The 19,855-nt window shown below is 41.6% G+C and overlaps 2 protein-coding genes and 1 non-coding gene across 4 annotated transcripts; 1 reads left to right on the top strand and 2 right to left on the bottom strand.

Annotated features, from left to right (window-relative positions):
• The first annotated feature begins 1 nt into the window (after window position 1).
• Window positions 2–3,021, top strand: ANKRD37 (ankyrin repeat domain 37). Of its 2 annotated transcripts, none has more exons than XM_036299896.1 (4): window positions 2–234; window positions 418–570; window positions 1,606–1,697; window positions 2,212–2,419. In XM_036299896.1, the coding sequence occupies exons 1-4, from the start codon at window positions 208–210 to the stop codon at window positions 2,417–2,419; spliced, it is 480 nt and encodes a 159-aa protein (XP_036155789.1). In that variant the 5' UTR covers window positions 2–207. The 2 variants fall into 2 exon arrangements, with proteins under 2 accessions (XP_036155789.1, XP_036155788.1); XM_036299895.1 differs by adding an exon at window positions 2,661–3,021 and having other exon boundaries at window positions 3–570; window positions 2,212–2,415.
• Window positions 2,962–19,792, bottom strand: UFSP2 (UFM1 specific peptidase 2). Its single transcript, XM_036299886.1, is given in 13 exon segments — window positions 2,962–3,466; window positions 5,965–6,089; window positions 6,969–7,045; window positions 9,326–9,450; window positions 9,645–9,809; window positions 11,024–11,170; window positions 12,504–12,696; window positions 13,317–13,474; window positions 15,607–15,673; window positions 15,755–15,938; window positions 16,621–16,699; window positions 19,716–19,735; window positions 19,738–19,792. Coding segments are annotated over 13 exon segments (1,482 nt in total). The 3' UTR covers window positions 2,962–3,379.
• On the bottom strand, window positions 17,046–17,210 carry LOC118652361. Its single transcript, XR_004966602.1, has one exon.
• Window positions 19,793–19,855: the final 63 nt, after the last annotated feature.

Consider the following 19,855-nt stretch of genomic DNA (forward strand, 5'->3'; position numbering starts at 1 on the left):
TACGTGCTGCGGCCGCGGGGCTGGGACGGGCGGTGCAGCCAAGGGTTAGGCAGCTGGGGCGCGGCGGCGGGGGCCGGCCCCCCTCGTCCCGCCGACTTTAAATTCTCCCGCACTTGGGCGGCTTTTGCACACTTACCTGCCAGTCTGCCGCGAGTGCCTCGCCGCCCTGCACGCCCAAGGACTCCTGTCCTCTGCTTCAGGCGGAAAATGCTGTTGTTTGATTGCAACTCAGAGGTGAGACTCGGAACCTTTTTGTCCCGCAGGCTGAAGCTTCCAGATGTCTGTCTTCTTGGGAGCGCTGGCGAGGGTGACTGTGGAGTGGCCACTGGGCGCTGCCTCTGCAGAGTTGGGAGGTTTTCAGCCCCAGGAGGGCTGGACAGAGGCAAGACGGGTGCTGGAGCTGCTCTCTTCCCGCAGGTGGAGAATCTGACGCACCTGCTGGAGGCCGGGGCCTCGGTCAACGCACCCCCGGATCCCTGCGAGCAGTCGCCTGTGCACTTGGCCGCAGGTGGCGGCCGGGCTTGGTTTCTTCTCTGGCAGCTGCAGACCGGCGCGGACCTCAACCAGCAGGTAACTAAGTAACTGACTGTTACTGTGCGCAACCCTCCGCTCCACCCCAAACCCGCGCAAACATTTCTTAGTCGCCAGGGTATTCAGTTGTTAGAAACATGTCTACGTAGCGATGTCCAATAGAGAAATACACGAGATACGAATGTAATTAAAATTTTTGTAGTAGCCACAATAATGGAGTAAAACGAAACATGAAATTTTGTAATTTAAACCCATTTATCCACAATATTATCATCTCAGTATAAAACATTACTGCTAGATATTTTACATTTTCTTTCGTATGTCTTTTCAATCTGGTGTGCATTTCATATTTACAGCGCACTTCAATTCAGGCAAGCCACATTGCAAGTGCTCATTAGCCATATAAATGCCTACTGGCTACTGCATTGGACAGCACATACAGGTTTGCAGTTTCAAAAGGAACACTGTGTTAGCAAATGAAAAGTCTCAGTGTAGCAACTGAACTATTTGTGAGGCAGGCTCACAACTTATAATTTTCTACATAACTTTTTCTTTGTTATTCCTCACCTGGGGATCTTTTTTCCTTTGAGTTTTAGAGTGGAAGAGGCGGGGAGAGACAGAAACATTGATATGAGAGACACACCCATTTGGTTGCCTCCTGCAGGTGGGGTTTGGAAGCCGGATCTGGGACCTTTCAGTCTGCCGGCTACTGAGCCAACTAGCTGGGGCTGTACATAACTTTTTTATGGTAGTCTACATCTTCCATTGAATATTGAAGTATGGTGAATTTTAAATTGCCATTTTTTTTTTTTACTTCCATAGAACTCTTTTTTATTCACTTAAATTTTAGTGTATGTGCTGTGACTGCACACATTTTTACTAATGAAAGCTTTGTATTTAATAACATACCAAGAGAACCTTATTAAAAAAATACTTGAATTAAAAAATTCAGCCCAGTACCATGCAGGTCCAACTAGGTTCCTCACATAGGTTCCTTAAACAATAAACTTCACCCACCAACTTCCAAAGAAAGTATTTTGGAGAGAAACTAAAATGTGTTGTCTTATATTTAAGGATGTGTTTGGAGAAGCTCCGCTCCACAAGGCAGCGAAAGTTGGAAGCCTGGAATGCCTTAGCCTGCTTGTAGCCAGTGATGCCCAAATTGAGTAAGTGTTAAACTTGGTGGCTTTAAATTGGATTAAATGACTCAGACTTCTGAAGCTTAATTACATGCGCTTTTAAGAAGGATGCCTGTCTGATGGATAGTGTTATCATTTAAATGTTAACTGAGGCTGTTAATGTCTGATACTATTCACTTTGAAGAAGTGAAGAGTGGATCCTGAGCCATCAGAGGTGGCAGAATTACACCTTAGTTTTGGTTTAGGGAAATCCATTCTATACAAGTTCTCATTGACTTTCTTGGGTACTTACCCACTGTATTGAACACAGAATACTCTTTCATTCATTCAAAATTGAAATGCCCACTCTGTGCTGGACTCTGCTAGCCACTGAGGACACCATAGTGAACACAAATGGAATTTGTCTGTGCTTCCTTTACCTCCTCTATTCTGCAGCCAACATTTGTATGAGCCCAAAGCTCCTTTGTTAGAAAGATATATATTTTAAAAAGGCTAAACAATTGTTAAGCTTTATTTAACTCGATCTTTATTTTAAATTCAGTTTATGTAATAAGAATGGGCAAACAGCTGAAGATCTTGCTTGGTCATGTGGATTTCCAGAATGTGCCAAGTTCCTTACGGCAATTAAACGTATGCAGACAGAAAACCCAAGTGAACGATCCAATAGCGATCACTGTGTTCCGGTGCTCAGGCAGAAACGGAGTTTCGGGAGTGCAGAAAATACAAGTGGGAAAAGGAAGTGTTGGTAAGTAACTCAGTTTCTTCTTTCTTCCTTCCTCTAGGATCTCTTATTTGGCACAGAAATTATTGTTTCATTTAAATATTGGCAGTCTTATTCTAGTATGTCTTTCATTCTCATTAACACATTTTAAGATCGGTTATAGTAACTACTAGCAGATTCTAGAAACCAAAGATTGTCCTGCATAGTAGAAGGTTGGGGAGATAACCTGTTAAAAAAGATTTTAATGTTAACATGTTTTTTAACAACAGATGACTTGGCTATGAGGAGGTGTGAAGAGGCCTTCACTTCGGGCAGATCTGCTGCTCAGCTACAAGCCATGGTTTCCGCTCATCAGGTGTCTAAACTCCTTCTAAGAAGGAGGAGAACTTTCTTCTAAGTGAAGATAACATTTATGAATGCATGTATTTACATGCCTACAATATTGTGGTTGTGCATACTTTGTCTATTAAGTTTTTAAAGGAATGTCTATAGACTAAATTCTTTTTTGTGTGTAGTATTTATAACCTTTAGGAAAAAAATCAAGGTTAAACCATCAAACTACACCCAGGATTTATTTGAAAATTAAACTTATTTTTTATTAACAAATTTATAATAAACTTTACTACAGTCTTTGAGTCCAAGATATCTATAATAATAAAAGTGTAATATGCAAATCAGCCGAATGGCTGAACAGCAGAACGACCGTCCAGACGACCACACTATGACACCCACTGGCGCCAGGCCAGCTAAGGCAGGTGCAATGCGATTGGTCACCCACAGAAGGAGCACCAGGCCATCGACCAGTGGGCTGCAGTGGGTGGGGGGGGGCCTCCTTGTGCGGGGGCGATCCACCTTGGAGCCCCGCTGGTTGTGTGGGGTCTACCTCTTTGGGGCAATCAATCATGGGGCTCCCAGACTGCAAGAGGGCACAGGCCGGGCTGAGGGGACCCGCCCCTGAGTGCACGAATTTCACGCACCGGTCCTCGTTTTAAATAATGCTTGGTCGCTGAGGAAGACATAAGTTATAGTACGCATCCTTATTCCAGAAGTCTGGACCTTTCCATCCACACCAGCCCTAGATTGGGAAAAGGGAAAGGAAAATGTTTTACAAAGTTACAAGACTATAGGACCAAAATTGTAAAATTTTACCATCCTGCTCCATTACCATCCTGCTCTATTAGGAACCTGGAATAAGATTCTTTAAGTACCTATATAATTCAAAGATCCAAATTTGTATAAAGTATAGAGAAGTAATTTATTTGGGTCCCTTTCAGATAGAATAAAAAAGTTTAATTATACTGTATTTAATCAGAAATCATTAAGAAACACTTCCTATGGTAATTATTGCTCCAAATTTCACATTTTATTGATGCTAAGATGTACAGTTTTGCCATCCTGGCAGGTAGTGGCATGGGACAGTTTAAGTGGCAGCCTGTTTGCCTTAGCAGTCCATACAAGACTGCTATGTACCATGCAGAGGCATCATAGCTATGAGGAAATATGGTCGTGAGAAATCTCAGCTTGCCCTTTGAGTGGCATTCATTTCCTCAGGCTGTAATCATTTCCACTTTGCATTCTTCATGTCAGCATTCATCCTTTTCTCCAGCAGAGAAAATTACTTTCAAACAAAATCTCATTGTGAATATAAAATTTATCAAATTTCTTCTAGGGCCATTGATTTATTTCCTTAAAGAACCAGCTAACAACTCGTCTGTGTTGTATGATCATGAAATGAAATGCTTTGTTTGCTCAATACTTGTGAGGAGGCTAGCTAGGACTCTTAAAATACCACTGAGTGCGGGACCCGCCTGGCCTTGCTCCTTACCCTACCTAACTCGGAGGCTGCAGGTACTGTCAGGGGCCTAAAGTCAAAGTGCAGACCTCCTCCAAAAGAGAGTGTCGTAGCTGATCCCTTAGTGTGGAGACCAGAGAGGTGAGTTAGAGATGATCTTTAGTTTTTCTCTTTCTGATTGCAAAAAATAAGATACACATTATAAAAATTCAAAGGACAGGAAAGTAAAACATTAAAAAAACCCTCCCCCCTAATCAGTCCTACTGCCCCTGCTCCCAGCTGTTAAATTTGGTTTGTGGCCTGGCTGTTGTGGCTCAGTGGTTGAGCATCAACCTATGAACCAGGAGGCTATGGTTCGGTTCCCGGTCAGGGCACATGTCTTGGTTGCAGGCTCAATCCCTAGCAGGGAGCGTGTAGGAGGCAGCCAATCAATGAATCTCTCATCACTGATGTTTCTCCTCCCTTCCTCTCTGAAATCAATAAGAATATATTTTTTTAAAATTTGTTTTGAGACATGTTGCCATACATAAGCTTCTTTTTATTATCTATTATTTTCAGCAAAACTTCCTCTAATAATTTTAATGTCCTAAAATCTGTGTTCTTAATGATAAATAGGAAAGAAGGCTTATACTATCTTTAATCTTTTTGTGATCCTTCACACATGTAGGCCTTCTCCAGGTAACCAGGCTCGATTTTTTTTTTTTAAGGACCAGGGTAGAGAGGGTGTCAAAACCAGAGACTGATGGGAGTGGAGAGGGGAGCCGTGATTTCCTCTGAGGGGATTGGCCGGGAATGTCAAGCAGGAAAGCTCCAAAGAGGGTAAAGTGGCAGAGGCAGATCTTCCCCGTGGCCCTGCTATAGACTGATGGTTTGTGTCTCTTCAAAGTTCATAGGTTGAAACCTCATCCCAATGTGATAGTTGGAGGTGAGGCCTCTGGAAGGTGACTAGATTATGGGGTGGAGCCCTCACAAATGGGATTAGTGCCCTTTTTAAAGGGGCCCCAGAAAGGTCCCTCATCTCTCCTACCATGTGAACAGTGATAAAGACAGCTGCCTATGAACTATAAAGTGGGCCTCACCAGACAGCTTATCTGCTGGCACCTTGATCTTGGACACCCCAGCCCCCATCACTGAGAGAAATAAATGTCAGATGTTTATAAGTCCTCACTCTGTGGTATTCTGTATAGCAGCCGAGCGGACTCGGTGCCTTAGGTTCTTGAGTCAAGTAAGAGTTCATAGTTCTGTACTGATGGCCAGGCCTTGGTTTCATGGTTGCTGACATGCACTAATAGAGCAAACCTATTTTTCTGTTCAAATCCTCTATAGCATGAGATTAAGTTATATGTAAATAGCTTAAAAGTAGTCAAGCCTCCACAGTGTCCAGCGTACTGCTTAGCTATTGTTGGTTAATTCTAAAATTATAAAGGTTTTATACTTGACTCTCCTACTTCAAGGCATTGATAGACCTCAATACATTTGTTTGTGCAAAGCTGAAAAATCTCCAAAGGAATACATTTATGAGCTTTGTGCTCCATTATTAAGTTCAATAACTGAGAACATTTTTATAACCCTAACCCAAATGGTTTCTTCTGCAGTTTACTTATTTCCCTCTTATCCTCCCTATCTAGAGAGACAGTCACTCACCACAGCCCTAGGTGCCTCCTTGTAATGAGGGCCGCTCCCTCGGTTTATTGCCCGCCCTTCTGCTAACAGCCACTTCACTGTCCTTTGGCTCTGGTTTCTTTGTCTTGGATCTAAATTTGTGTTAAATAGATACTTACCTTTTCCAAAATAACCTGCAGATCTTCAGCGCCTGTATAATGTGGATCTAAAATCAGAAATTTTATCTGCCCTGTAATCTCATTCCATGCAACTCCCAGTATCGTGTGGGCCAAAACTCCTCCCCCTAGAGAAGAGGAAATATGAAATATGAGAAGCATACATTAACCTCAACTTCCTTTTCAATTTTAAAAGATTGCTTTGCCTATGAATTTACCTAACAGCATTAAAATTTTCTAGTCTACATTGTAAAAGACCACAATGTCAAATATACTCTGAAAAGATAAAATTACATCTTCAAGATAAAGATTCAATCATATCTATAATCAGAAGGTTTATATTCACACTGCCATATCCATGGAATTACCTAAACTGGATTTAGAAAGGGCCACACAGGGTCTAAACTCCTCCCACCAGAGACACAGTCACTGCTGTGGTCCACTCAGCAGAGGGCGTGCTGAGTCCAAGGAGGCAGCCATCCACTCATTCAGTTCTTTCTGATATTCTGCTGAAATCTGCCTTCCTCCATTTCCTACACACACCTGTTTGAGCTTTCCTCTGCCATCACAGGAGCCAGCTTGTTCCTCATAGAATATGAATCTTTAGATCAACGAATCCAATCCTCTTATTTTACACATAAAGCCCAGAGAGATTAAGCAATCTGCAGTCATGGAACACCGCCGGCCGCGTTAGTGACAGACTCGTGACTTATGATGCTCATGCCTCTTTTTCATGCTGCTTTCAACTCTTTAACTGTAGGCACACCTTTATCATTTATCTTCTTAGCATTTCCATCTGGTTATTATAACCTTTTCTATAACGTTCCTTCTGCCCTGCACATTTAAAAATTTCCAAAGGAATTTGGAGGTCAAAGTGTATGGTGTAAAAGCTAATTTTAAAATGGTTTAAAATGACTGATTTTAGGTGACATTAAACATTTATACTAATGGTAAGTTTTACTTTCTCTCCACGCCACCTAAGAGCCCAGGGTGTCCCAAGCTCGTACCGATCATCACCGGAGTTCCTTCACTCTGGAAGTGATTGGCCAGTGCCCGTCCCTGAGAGGCCATTTCCGAACCCTGGCTGGAAAGAAACCGTTTTCTATTAGATGAATCATTTCTGACACTAAGGTCATATCAATGGGACCATTTTTTCTTTCTTTCTTGTTTAAAAAAACACACAAAACCATACAGCTCAGCCTGTGTGGCTCAGTGGTTGAGCGCCAACCCATGAATCTAGAAGTCACCAGTTCGATTCCCGGTCAGGGCTTGATCCCCGGTAAGGGGCGTGCAGGAGGCAGCCAACTGATAGTTCTCTCTCATGGATGTTCCTACATCTATCCCTTTCCCTTCCTCTCTCTGAAATCAATAAAAGCATTAAAACCCACACAACACAAAACCCACCCATATGATTTTAAATGCAGTTAAGTGGTAAGGAACTGACTGAGCAAGTTAAAGCAATATAACCTTTCTAAATATTTAAGGCCATTAGATACGCCAGGAAAGAAGCAAGACTACCTGGAACTGCACAAAGGAGGTCTGGGTTTTTAACATGAGATTGAAAGTGGTCACCTGGATACCCAGGGGGCTCTTATGGGTGGATTTATTTCAGAAGAACCAGTTTTAAGTCCCGGGTTCTTGTCTTCATGCTGTCAGACTCTGAGTCTGTATTTCCTCGTCTGTAAATTGGGACCATAATACCTGCCCTGTCTACAGGACAGGAGAGTCCAGGACCAAAACAGACAATGTCTGTGAAGCCAGTGTGAAAGGCAAAAAATGTTTTCAAGCACAACATGTTATTTTTATTTTTTGAATTGATTTTAGAGGGGAATGGAGAGATGGAGAGAGAGAGAGAGAGAGAGAGAGAGAGAGAAACATCAATTTGTTGTGCCACTTATTTATACATTCATAGTTGTTTCTTATATGTGCCCTGGCCAGGGATGGAACCCAGAACCCTAGTGTATCGTGACAATGCTTTAACCAACTGAGCTACCAGGCCAGGGCAACAACATAATGTTTTTAGGGAATGTTACAATGTTCTATACAATTTGTACTGTTGAGAAGACAAAGAGAAAGATGGAGACTTCTTTTTAGAATTGAGGTGTCAGGTGGTGGTAAACCTTCGCTCTTGCCTAGTAAGGAACGCATAATGTTTTAATGCGCCAAAACTTCCACTTTTTAACTTTTAATCAGCATATACTTCACTACTTAACCTATCATTTATTTGTTGGCACTGATTTATTTTTAAAAAAACATATTTTATTGATTTTTTACAGAGAGGAAGGGAGAGGGATAGAGAGTTAGAAACATCGATGAGAGAGAAACATCGATCAGCTGCCTCCTGCACACTCCCTACTGGGGATGTGCCTGCAACCAAGGTACATGCCCTTGACCGGAATTGAACCTGGGACCCTTGAGTCCGCAGGCCGATGCTCTATCCACCGAGCCAAACCAGTTAGGGCCGTTGGCACTGATTTCCACAGCCAGTCCAGACTGCAATAGTGAAACCAGATGTATTAAAGTACTTGGCTAAATAAGGATAAAGTTACTCTATTTATAAGGTCGTCATAATAGAAAATGTATTTAAAACATAAGCTCACAAAAGGAGGAAGTTAATTATTGTCCCAGAAATCAATAGTATTGCCCTGGCTGGTCTGGCTCAGTGATAGAGTGCCGGCCTGTGAAGGGTCCCAGGTTTGATTCCAGTAGAGGGCACATGCCCGGGTTGTGGGCTTGATCCCCCAGTAGGGGGCGTGCAAGAGACAGCCAATCAATGATTCCCTTTCATCATTGATGTTTCTACTCTACCTCTCCCTTCCTCTCTGAAATCAATAAAAATATATTTAAAAAAAGAAATCAATAGTATTTAATTTAGATTTGCTCATAGCTTAATGTTGGAATTATGACTAAGCTATACTGGAAAAAGTGAAATATTTTATTCTGACACATAATTAGTTTATTAACATCTTAAGAAGAAAAAGTGCAAGAGGTAAACAAGAAGGTCAGTCGTAGATCAACGTTTGCTTTTTTCCTTTCAAGACTTTTTAAAAACTTGAGCATAAAAAACTTGATTTTCTTTAACTACACTGGAAGTTGACATATATCCAAGTTTTTCTCTTCTTGGCTAAAATTAGGCCTCAACCATATAAGTGTGTATTGTACATCATAAACTCCAAAGTCTTCTTAAGATTAAATAAAAAAAAAAATTAGGGTTAAAAAAGAGATTTACAGAGTAATCAGACAATGTGGAGGAAGAGACAGGAGTGAAAACAAATGTGGGGGAAAGATATAATTTTTCTGTTATTTTAATAAAATGACAATCTCGCTTTGAAATGATGTCTTTACTTTCTTAGCGTGTCCTTACCTGACAAACAGTATTTTTGAAGTTACGCCAATCAGTTGGTTCAGGACCAGCTGTACCTCGATGGACCCAATCCACTGCCGTGATCCCACAAATGTTGCTGGTTTGTCCCCGGCATCAACTAGAGCCTTTTTGTATTGAAAATACAAAAAAATCCATATACAAGACAGCTATTAAGATTACATGTAGGGCCTGATTAGCAGGACACGTTTTTCCTTCAGAACAGAAATCAATCTGTACTCGGAGTTAATAATAATAATGGTAATATATAAGGGCTACTGAAATGTACATGTGTCATCATGGAAAGCGGCGTGTTCTGTACCTGCTGGATTTCTCTGTGTGTCGGGATGGACCTCTCTGTGTATCCCTGGTGTTTGAACCAAGAGCAGATGGTCTGCAGCGATCGATAGGCACAGCCCCAGCCGTTGTCATCCATCCGATCCTGCATGTAGTGGTGATAACCGTACAGGCCCTGGACCACATAAACCTACATAAAAAGAACAGAGCTGAGAGGGAGGGAACGTTATATGGTAATCGACTAGAAAACCATCAAGAGGTACTGTTCGACTCCAAGTTCTGTATTTCCTCTTCTGTGATTCTATGCCTCACAGAGTAAGACTTTTAACTAGAAATAAGTGTCTCAAGATTTCCTGTATAAGCACAATAAATGAAATCACTTAGATCACTGACATGCTGACGAAAGATGCATTTGTATGTGAGTGAGTGTGAGTGCCCAGCCGAGTCTCTATGGGAAGCAGGTGGAACTGCTGTCCCAAGCGCACCCTGCTGGCCAGGCCTAGCAGTGGGCCCCAGACTCCTCGAGGGTAGACACAGGGTCATATATTCATCTTTACTTCTTGAGATTTCCTTACAGAGCACCTGGAGACTCAGCAGGTATGAATAAATGCCACAACAAGATGGCCAATCGAGTTCCTGCCGTGGGAATCTGAAGGCACAGAGTGAATCGGGCAGAAAGAAGCAGGGCCTGAAGCTGAAACATGCATACAGTGAGCAGCAACAAGGAAGTAGGAAAAGCTACACATAAGCAGCAACAATGAGGAAACAAGCTCTGAGGCTGAGAAAAGGCAGAGCGGAGAGAAGGCACAGGCCAGTCGGGATCAACAGCAGACAGAGCAGCAGAGAGGCCACCACAGCGTCCACGTAGGCCCGAGACTGAGGCAGCGGCTCTGTGCTCAGAGGCCAGCTGTGCAAACATTCCTACCCTGATCTCACAAGATCTTTTCCAATTGGCCTACGTGCATCCTTAAAGGGACCCTTCGCCTCGCTCCTTATTTCAGCAACCTTCAGTGACGATCTACCCTTTGCAAGCAGGTACATACTGCACAGAAAAACACTGTAGGGTCTTATTAGACTTCTGCTACAGCGTGGTCTGGGTAGAATATGCCCTTAATTAGCATGCTTTCTCAGGTTCAGAACAAAAGTAAAATTGGACAAGTCTATAATGAAGTCGGGGAATGGAATTTTAGTAAGAGAAATGTGGTCCATGCTAGCTATTCCTAACCCTTTTAGACCACTGTGAATTACTGCTATCTTAAGCACTTGATTACTAAAAGAAATGGATGATAAATTATGTTTTAGGGGTGACATACATTGTGAATCAATCCTTACAAATTCCACTAGGTACAAAAAACGAATGACGCTGGTGATCAGCTGACTCCCATAAGTAATTATGAAACTCACCATACCAGACTCCATGTTGGGTGGACTGAGGTAAGCGTGTGGATTTCTAATGTAACCATCTTGGTATGGTTCATCTGGAAAGTGATAAGCATTAGACCTTTTGAAGTAAGGTCTGTCATGAGGCAGACTGAAGAGATCGTGTAACTCCTAAAGGAAGTCAGAATCAATAGGGAAAAAAGAAAAACAGTTAAATGATTTAGATTTCTAGTCAATAAACTCAAACTAAAGATATAAAACAGAAAATTATATATCAGTTGTGAAAGTTATCAAATACACTCATGATTTAATTCACTAAGGTCAGAGTGTAAGAACAAACTAAAACCAAACAGGATTTATTTTCGCTTATCTGTATACGTAGGCAGAAACTGAAAGGGAACACAGAAAAATGAAAATAATCTGTTAAGTGTGAGAGAACTGAGATCATTTAGAATGAACTATCTGTGATAACACAGTCTGTTAAAATACATCCAGGATAAAGACTGGTTTTGAAACAGCCTTGTAAGTGAGTAAATTATAACTGACAATGATATAATTATTTTAAAAAATCATGCATAGAGTACTTAACAGGTAGAAGGGGTAGTGATTAAATTTCAGAGTAGAAATTGGTGGTATGAAACCAACCAATATGGTACTGAAATAAAAATACACATGTTCAAAATGCAAAAATATTCCCAATAGTGTAACAATAGGTAATAGTTACTTTGAAAAGCTGGACATTTTCTTTTTCATATCTTCTGTGTACTCTAGCAGTTTGAAGGGGATCATTAGCTCATGGGGCTGTTGCCTCTACATAGCACTTCATCTAGGCCAGAGGTGTACAGAGGGTTCCAATATCATACCTCTTCTCAGGGGCATCAGAGGGCATCTCAGGAAGAGACTCTACAGCAGCCGGACAAGGCCACACATATAAAAAAATACATACTCTAAAACCAGTCATTTTGTCAGTAACCTCATTGCTTTGAGTGCTGATCATGTTTTCTTCAAAGGCCTCTACTAAAACCCAAAGCAGCCTGGGCGTGGAGGAGGGGTGGAGTATTACTGTAACTCCTAACTAGGGTTAGCATGAATCCTAACTGCCCGCCCCTAACTGTAATCTCTTGCTCACAAACCTGAATGGAATGAAAGGGAAAGGAATTTATTAATACTCATCAGCTTCTCTAGGGGTGGAAGCAAATTTAAATTCTTCATTTCATTATGGAAAACTAATAATTTCATAGAACATATGAAGCACACTGAGCATATAAAATTCAAATGATACATATGGGTTTTCAGTACATACGGGTTTTAAGTATTTTTTCACTCAAAATACTTAAAAAACAAGTTCCATGAGAACAGAAATGAAATAATACGTAAAACTAATAGTCGGGCTCCACAATTCAAAATTAAATCGTAAAATAATTTCCGTTTATTAGAAATATGTAATTAACTATGAAATGGATGGCAGCCTTATTTTTTCTAAGAGTACATGGCTTGGTCTCACCTCTCTGTAGGCCTGCAGCTGCCCATCTGGAATTCCCGATGGATATGAAATTGTTACAAGATTTTTTCTACCCGGCAATAAAAAGTGCAGTGGTTCAGGGACCACAATGGATGTTCCTTTCATGTATTTCAAAATGCACTTTTCCATATCAGTTAGCTGATTATGAATTGCATCCACTAGAAGTTTACGAACTCTGTGGGGGAAAATATACAGAAGTTATAGTGGCTCCGATAAATGATAAATGAGCGTGGAGTTAATATAACCCTAATGAAGTACAAAAACCCCCCACTTGATTGGGCCAGGTTAATTAAAGGAAGTCTAACTTGCCTTGACCAGTTTGGCTCAGTGGCTAGAGTGTCAGCCTGCGGACTGAAGGGTCCCAGGTTCGATTCCGGTCAAGGGCATGTACCTTGGTTGCGGGCACATCCCCAGTAGGGGGTGTGCAGGAGGCAGCTGATCAATGTTTCTCTCTCGTGGATGTTTCCAACTCTCTATCCCTCTCCCTTCCTCTCTGTAAAAAATCAATAAAATATATTTTTTTTAAAAAAATAAAGGATGTCTAACTTATGAAAGGTTAAATAAACTCTGTTTCTTCTGTGTAGATAAAGAGAAAACCTTATACTAGGTGTTGCAGACCACCCTACTTCCTCCAAATATTTAATTACTAGGTGACTCTTACTAAAAAACAGGGAGTAATCATACTAAAAACTACAACCACCACCCTGGAAATGCCTACACGATACTTAAAAGTGGCCTCTGTTGCTTGGGGCAGGGTCCTCACTGACACGGGCAGTAGTACTCTGGAATACCTACTTTCCCCATGCTGCTTCGGGGGCAGCAGGTAAGACTGCATCAACCGGCAACGTCATGGTCACATAGTGGTGTTCTCCGATTTCTCTTTCAATGACGGGGGTTACGGCGGTCTGAGAGGTTGACATTTCCAGCATGAGATCTATGTTTACTACTTGATGCTATAAAGATAAACAGTAATAGTCAGCTTATAGCACAGTGGACACTAAATATAAAAGGATTAAGCAAAAGGACTTTTTAAGGACCAAAGCTATCGTAAGTTGTATAAATGCTCAAATCTTATCAAAAATTATTCTCTGCTTCAAAATAACCTGAGGGGATGTGGCCAGTGAGTGGGGAGTGAGGATGAAATCAGACTGACTGTGTGCTGGTAGACATGAGAGCTGGTGTAGGTTCACCAGGGTTCATTATATTATTCTCTAGACTTAGTTAAAAAAAAACAAAAAACCAATGAATAAGATACAATAAGCACACACTGAAGGAACTTTTAAACGATAGACCCCTGCTCTAAAGACATGGAGAACTATAAACAAATATTGAATTCTATTACGAGGATTGGTTCTGACTGGTATGGAAGACAAATTCTGAAAATACTTTTTGTATATTGAACAAATGTAGAAAAATACTGAGGCTATTGGAAGCCAGGTTTCTCACAGGGAAAAGGTTAGGAACTGTGTGAGGCTGAAACAGAACTGGAGGTATAGACATGATTTACATAGATAAATATGAGTGTATGTGTGTATATGAATAGTATGGATTTGTACATGTGTACGCTCCTTGGAGGAATGGCTGACTCCTGAGTTGGATCAGGGAGAGTACATGATATGCCTCAACAGCTTGTGGAAGAAGGTAGGAAGTTCAGAAAAATAGTGTCAAAAACCTCTGACGCTCGCTTGAAGAAGTTTCTATTGGCCAAATCTTGGAAACTGCGAGCCTCAAATAACTGACAACAGTAACAGATTATAGCTCATTGCATTGAATAAGAATCCATGCTTCTGTGCAGATAATACATAAATAAGGAAAAGCTCTCCTCACAGTTTTCCTGCCATCTAATAAATATGACATTAATTTAGATATGAAATGACAGGAAAAGCGCCACTTGGCAACTATCAGCTTAATGTTGGATTCTGGCAAAAATGATCAGTTGATGCTAGAAGAGGTAGCATTTGACGAGGAAGAGGATCTATACATAGTCTTGAATTGCCTTCTCACGAGTTACTTCCTAATTATAAGGGAAAAGATAGTGCCCTCACAGAGGAGAAAAGTGGCAGATACCACATTAAGTGATCGAAGCTATCACCAACACGAGGGTAGCACATGCCTCTTCAATCCGATGTGCTGAGAAGAGCACAATATTACCTCTGTGGTAGTCCCACCAACAATGCACAGCCTGCATTTAATCAGGAGGAAGAGTAAAACAGACTACAAAATAGCTGACCAGTTCTCCTCAAAATGTCCAGCTCCAAATATTGGTATTTCTCAAAGAATTATTTACAGCCCGCGATTTTTGTGTACACTTCAGATTGGTAACACCAACAGCTCCTGTGGACACCTCACTGGTATCTGAAACATGGCCCAAACCAACCTCAACTTCCATTTTTACTTAAGCAAGAAATGGTCATCCCATATCCAATTAGTTTCCAAGTGTAATCCATTTTATACCACAAATAGCTCGTGTATTCTTTCCCTCCTCTCTATTACCTTAGCTACTAGTTTAATTTATCTTCTCCTGAAGTGTGCCTGGCCCACGTCTCCCTCATGTCCACCTATTTTCCTCTACTGGCCTGGAAAAACACTACAGTCAAATTAATTTCACACAACTTCCTGCTTTGCAGAAGTAGCTTCATTTTTTTAAATCTCCAATATCGGGCAAAGTTTGTAGCACACGGCAGGCAGGTACTCAATAGTATTGGTTCAAAAATCAACAGAACTAAGAACAGTATGAAGAAAAGTAAATCATTTAGTATCTCACATGGTAATAATGTATTACTGTCATGTTTCAGAATGATGCCTTTTTACTTATTTTTAAATAATTTGTAAATGTACTCAAGCAATTTTATTTTTGTGGGAATAAAGAAAACATTCAAAAAAAGCATAAAGTAAGTATTATAATGGAACCAAAGTTTAGATATGAAAAAAGAGATATAATGTCTGGCATGTCATTTATCTTTCTGGACCTCAGTAATCTGATCTATAACAACTAAGAGAGATGGAGTAAATAATTTCTAAGATCTCAACTCCAAATTCAAGGATTTAAAATTTTTACCACTAGGAAGGCAGGTGATTTCCTTACCACATCTGATAACTTTTTGTCTTTCTTCCTCATGAATTTTCGTGTTGTATCTTCTTCCTGTTCAAATCTAAATTTTTCACACACAAAGATGTTTAGCATATGAAATGACATTTTGGAAACATTTCTAGCAATCTTCAAACATACTCACTGGATGAAGCGCAGTAAGGTCTTACAAGCAGAGCTATCTGTCAGCTCTCCTGGGATGGTGTTCATGTCACTGTTAGGCCACACATACACCGAGCTGTGGCGGATTCTGAACACCAGTGCATTTGAAGACAGCTTGGCGGACAGGTCACTCAACACATGTTTTAGTGCCTTCTGGATAAAAATGTCTAAAAAGAATATAAGTAGAAGTTGATGAGAAAAGTTTTACACTTTTCAACCCGAATGCTTCCAAACACACAAAAATAGAAGCCAAATTGGCTCCCAAATGTCCATTCCCCAGATTCAATAATTATACAAAATTTGTGCCTTTCTTTCGGAAAAACTGAGATAAAATTCAATGGCCATAAGATTCGTTCCTAGAATGAGTACAATTCAGTTGCTTTTAGTGTATTCACAAGGTTTTACAACCATCACTAATTCCACAAGATTTTGATGACCCCAGAAGAAACTCTGTACCTATCAGCAGTCGTTCCTCATTCCCCCTAGACTTACTGTCGGCAATCGCTAATCTATTTCTTGTCTTTATAGGTTTGTCTATTTTGGACACTTCATATAGTGGAATCATGTATTATGTGGCCTTTTTTGTCTGGCTTCTTTCACTCAGCACAACAGTGTTAAGATTCATCTATTAAGCTCATCTTTTTTGAATTTGTACAGAGGAGTCCCATTGGTGGTGGTGTTGGAACACATTGTCTAAGTTTAAATCTAAGTTATATAACTTACTAACTCCATGGTCTTGGACAATTCATCCTACCTCCCACACAGTTTCATGTGGAAACTGGTGAGAATCTCAGTCTAGTTCATCATCAATTTTTATAGTAAAAAAGGAGAGCTTTTTGGCTGACCTACCATTAGCAGTAGCTAGCTGAAAAGCTAGATCAAGGCCTCCTCGGATTCTGAAGAGTATATCCATAGTCTCTGAAACCACCTGAGACAAATGAAGCAAAAGTTCCATTGTGAAACAAAACAAACTCATCCTTATATAAATGCAAATCTGAATTTAGGTTAAGGCGTTAATTAACCTCGTCTTTGCGAATCATTTCGTGAATTCTTCGTTTTATGAAGAAAACAAAACACCCTAAATTCTGAAGCAGGGGTTCTCAACTTTTGTCCCACACTAGAATCACTTGAGGAACTTAAACGGATTAATTGGTCTGGGGAGGGTCTAGGCATAAGAATACTTAAAAGCTCCCCCGCACCAGCGATTCTCATGTGAAAAAGCTGAGGACCACTGCTTTAAGACGTATTTCTACTTCTTTTCTTTTTCTTTTTCCAGTTGTACCACTGAGTTATAACTCAGAGTGTGTCTTTACACACTGGGCTTAAAGACTCACGGCTTTTGTTTTAATGTTGCACTTCTTCAACCCAGTTATCACAGCACATCACAAGCCTTTGGCACAAGGCTAGGATGCAGATAGCTTGGTTAGTATCGAGTGCTGTGAGACCACATTTCTAAATTATAGTCAACCACGGGTTTAACAATGACACGAAAACACCAATGGTAAAGACCGAGTTTAAGAAAGGCACAAAAACATTTGACTTAATATAATAACACTTGGTGGTCAAGATGATGAGAGAAAACTAAGACATCATTAATGGTGGGAGTATGGACTGTAGAACTCTTCATAAGTCAATGTGGCAATAAGAACCAAAAGCCTTCTATTCACATTCTTGGAGTAGTGAGCCTGCATTTAGAAATTTAGTCTAAGGAAATCTGCAAAACAAAGATTCAGGTATAAGGATGTTATTAACCTAAATGTCAACAATGGCAGGCAGGGTTAAATAACTATGAATATTATATAGCCATGAAAAAATCCTACTTTAGAAGAATATTTCAGAGCATAGGAAAATACTTGCAACTTATAAAGGGGAAAAAGCACTTGTAAAGTGGAACCTATTAGCAGTTCTTAATTTGGGTCCATATGCTGAGTTTAGGTAGTTGAAGACTTATGACAAATGACATGTACCATTTTGTTGGGGGGAGAGGAGGAGGAGAACCTCTGGGAAGAGGTTTCAGAGTTCATCAGGGTCTCAGATATTTCCCAAACAGGCTGACGAGCCACACTACATAGTAAGAATCCTATTTTGAGATAAATGAATAAAGTACAAACATTCACGGAGCTCTTAAAAAGGTAAACGACACGGTGCTAAATGATTGGACACATGTTAACTGCGACCCTCAGAATATGAAGTAGGTACCATCACTAACCTTGTCATTTACAAATCTCTTGTCACACTTTTAAAAGAGCCAATTTATTTATTTCATAAATTGTAACCTGTTGAAAAGTCATAACCTTTACCCCCATTCTACTTCTGGGAATGTAGACTAAGAAAATGATCAAGAAAGTTCAATACAAATTTAGCTTCAATGTTGTCCACTTATCATACTCTTGTTCATCACAGCAATGCTCCCCCCCCCAAAAAAAAACCCCCCACCTAAATAGCTATCAATAAGAAGCTTGTTAAATAAGGAACAATACCATCATACAAAATACAATGTACCCATCTGAGCAAAAAAATATTGAATGACAGTGACAGGCACTGAAGGAGATAAAAGTTAAAAAGACAGGCTTGAGCAAATTTAACTCAGTGACTTACTGTATGATTTTGCACAATTTAACTAACGACTCAAGTCTTCTGTACTCTTCTGTAAAATGGGAAAAATCTACAACTTCATAGGATGGCTGTGAAGGTTCCATGAAAGGTCACATGTGAAAGCACTACCAGTGGCTCTCAACCTTCCTAATGCTGCGGCCCTTCAATACAGTTCCTCATGTTGTGGTGACCCCCGATTTCTTTGTTACAAACTGAACATAATTAAAGCATAGTGATTAATCACAAAAACAATATGTAACTATATGTGTGTTTTCCGATGGTCTTAGGCGACCCCTGTGAAAGGGTCGTTCGACCCCCAAAGGGGTCGCGACCCACAGGTTGAGAACCGCTGCAGACTCACCCTACACCTCTGAAGAAATATTATTGAAGCTGAGATCTGAAGGATGGGCAGGCATGAATATGAGCAATTCCAAAGGAAAGATGGGGGTGAGGGGTAGGGGTGTGGAACCGGGTTGGGGAAGGCCTGCGTAGACGACCAGGTCAGAGACCAGGCGGGTGGTTAGAGGATGGTGACAAGGACAAGGACGGCAAGAGTCCAGGGTGAGAATTGACAGCCACGGATGTGGGCTCCACAGAGCCTCATTACGGATCAGAGGTTCGGGAGCTGAGAAAAGGGAGATGCCAAGGATGACGTCCAGGCTTTTGGGTGCAGGGCAGGGTGGACGGTGGCACAAGTAACCGAGGTGGGGTCGCTGGAGGAAGAGCAGGGGTGGGGTGAGGTGGGGTGGAAATCCGTCAGTTTTGAACTCGCTGGGATGGAAATACATGAGCTATCTATCCATGCGGGGCTACAGTCGGTGGACAGAATAAAAGTAACTCAGAACAAAGGTCTAAGCTGGAGACGCAAATCTGGGAGCAAGCACGGGTGTAAAGGAAGTGTCCCAGGAGGACACCACCTCCTGCAGGGCAGGGGCTGCAGGACCTGGAGGAACCACTGCACGCGAGGGAAACCGGAAGTGTCACATCACGGTAACTGAGAGTGTTTGAAGAAAGTTATTCATCTTTCCAAGATCCAATCCTTCTTCAAAACCTTCAAAAGCGCCGAATAATCCGTGGTCCTCAAAATGCATTCGCAAGGAGGAGGCGCAGGAAGCGCGTGTCCACACGCGGCCGCGCTGGGGGATCAAGGCCTGTGCGGGGCGAGGTCCCTCCGGCCCCAGCGGGGAGGCCGAGGGCAGGAACGGGGCGGCCCGAGCCACGGAGTCCGCAGCTACCATCGTGGGCCCCGGCGGGACTAGCTCCTTTCATGGGCTGTGGAGCCGCAGGAGTGGCGGCCACCGAAGTCCCAGGGGGAGACGCCGGGGTTGGTGGCGAGCAGAGGTACTCACCATGTCGGCGACGTGGCGGTGCAGAGGCGCTGACGTCCGCCCAGAGGCTCTGGAGGCTGGTCTGGAAGTGTCGTCATCGAGGGGCGGGGCCTGGGAAGGCGGACTACAACTCCCAGCACGCCCCGCGGCACACGTCAAGG

Source organism: Myotis myotis, unplaced genomic scaffold, assembly GCF_014108235.1.
Source record: "Myotis myotis isolate mMyoMyo1 unplaced genomic scaffold, mMyoMyo1.p scaffold_m19_p_3, whole genome shotgun sequence".
Taxonomy (NCBI): domain Eukaryota; kingdom Metazoa; phylum Chordata; class Mammalia; order Chiroptera; family Vespertilionidae; genus Myotis; species Myotis myotis.

What these genes read in the sequence shown, in the direction of transcription:
- ANKRD37 (XM_036299895.1), top strand. Translation starts at nt 208, where the DNA reads ATGCTGTTGTTTGATTGCAACTCAGAGGTGAGACTCGGAACCTTTTTG. An exon ending in GCGCGGACCTCAACCAGCAG is followed by an intron (nt 571 to 1,605) that starts GTAACTAAGTAA and finishes CTTATATTTAAG; the next exon opens with GATGTGTTTGGAGAAGCTCC. An exon ending in GCCAGTGATGCCCAAATTGA is followed by an intron (nt 1,698 to 2,211) that starts GTAAGTGTTAAA and finishes TTTTAAATTCAG; the next exon opens with TTTATGTAATAAGAATGGGC.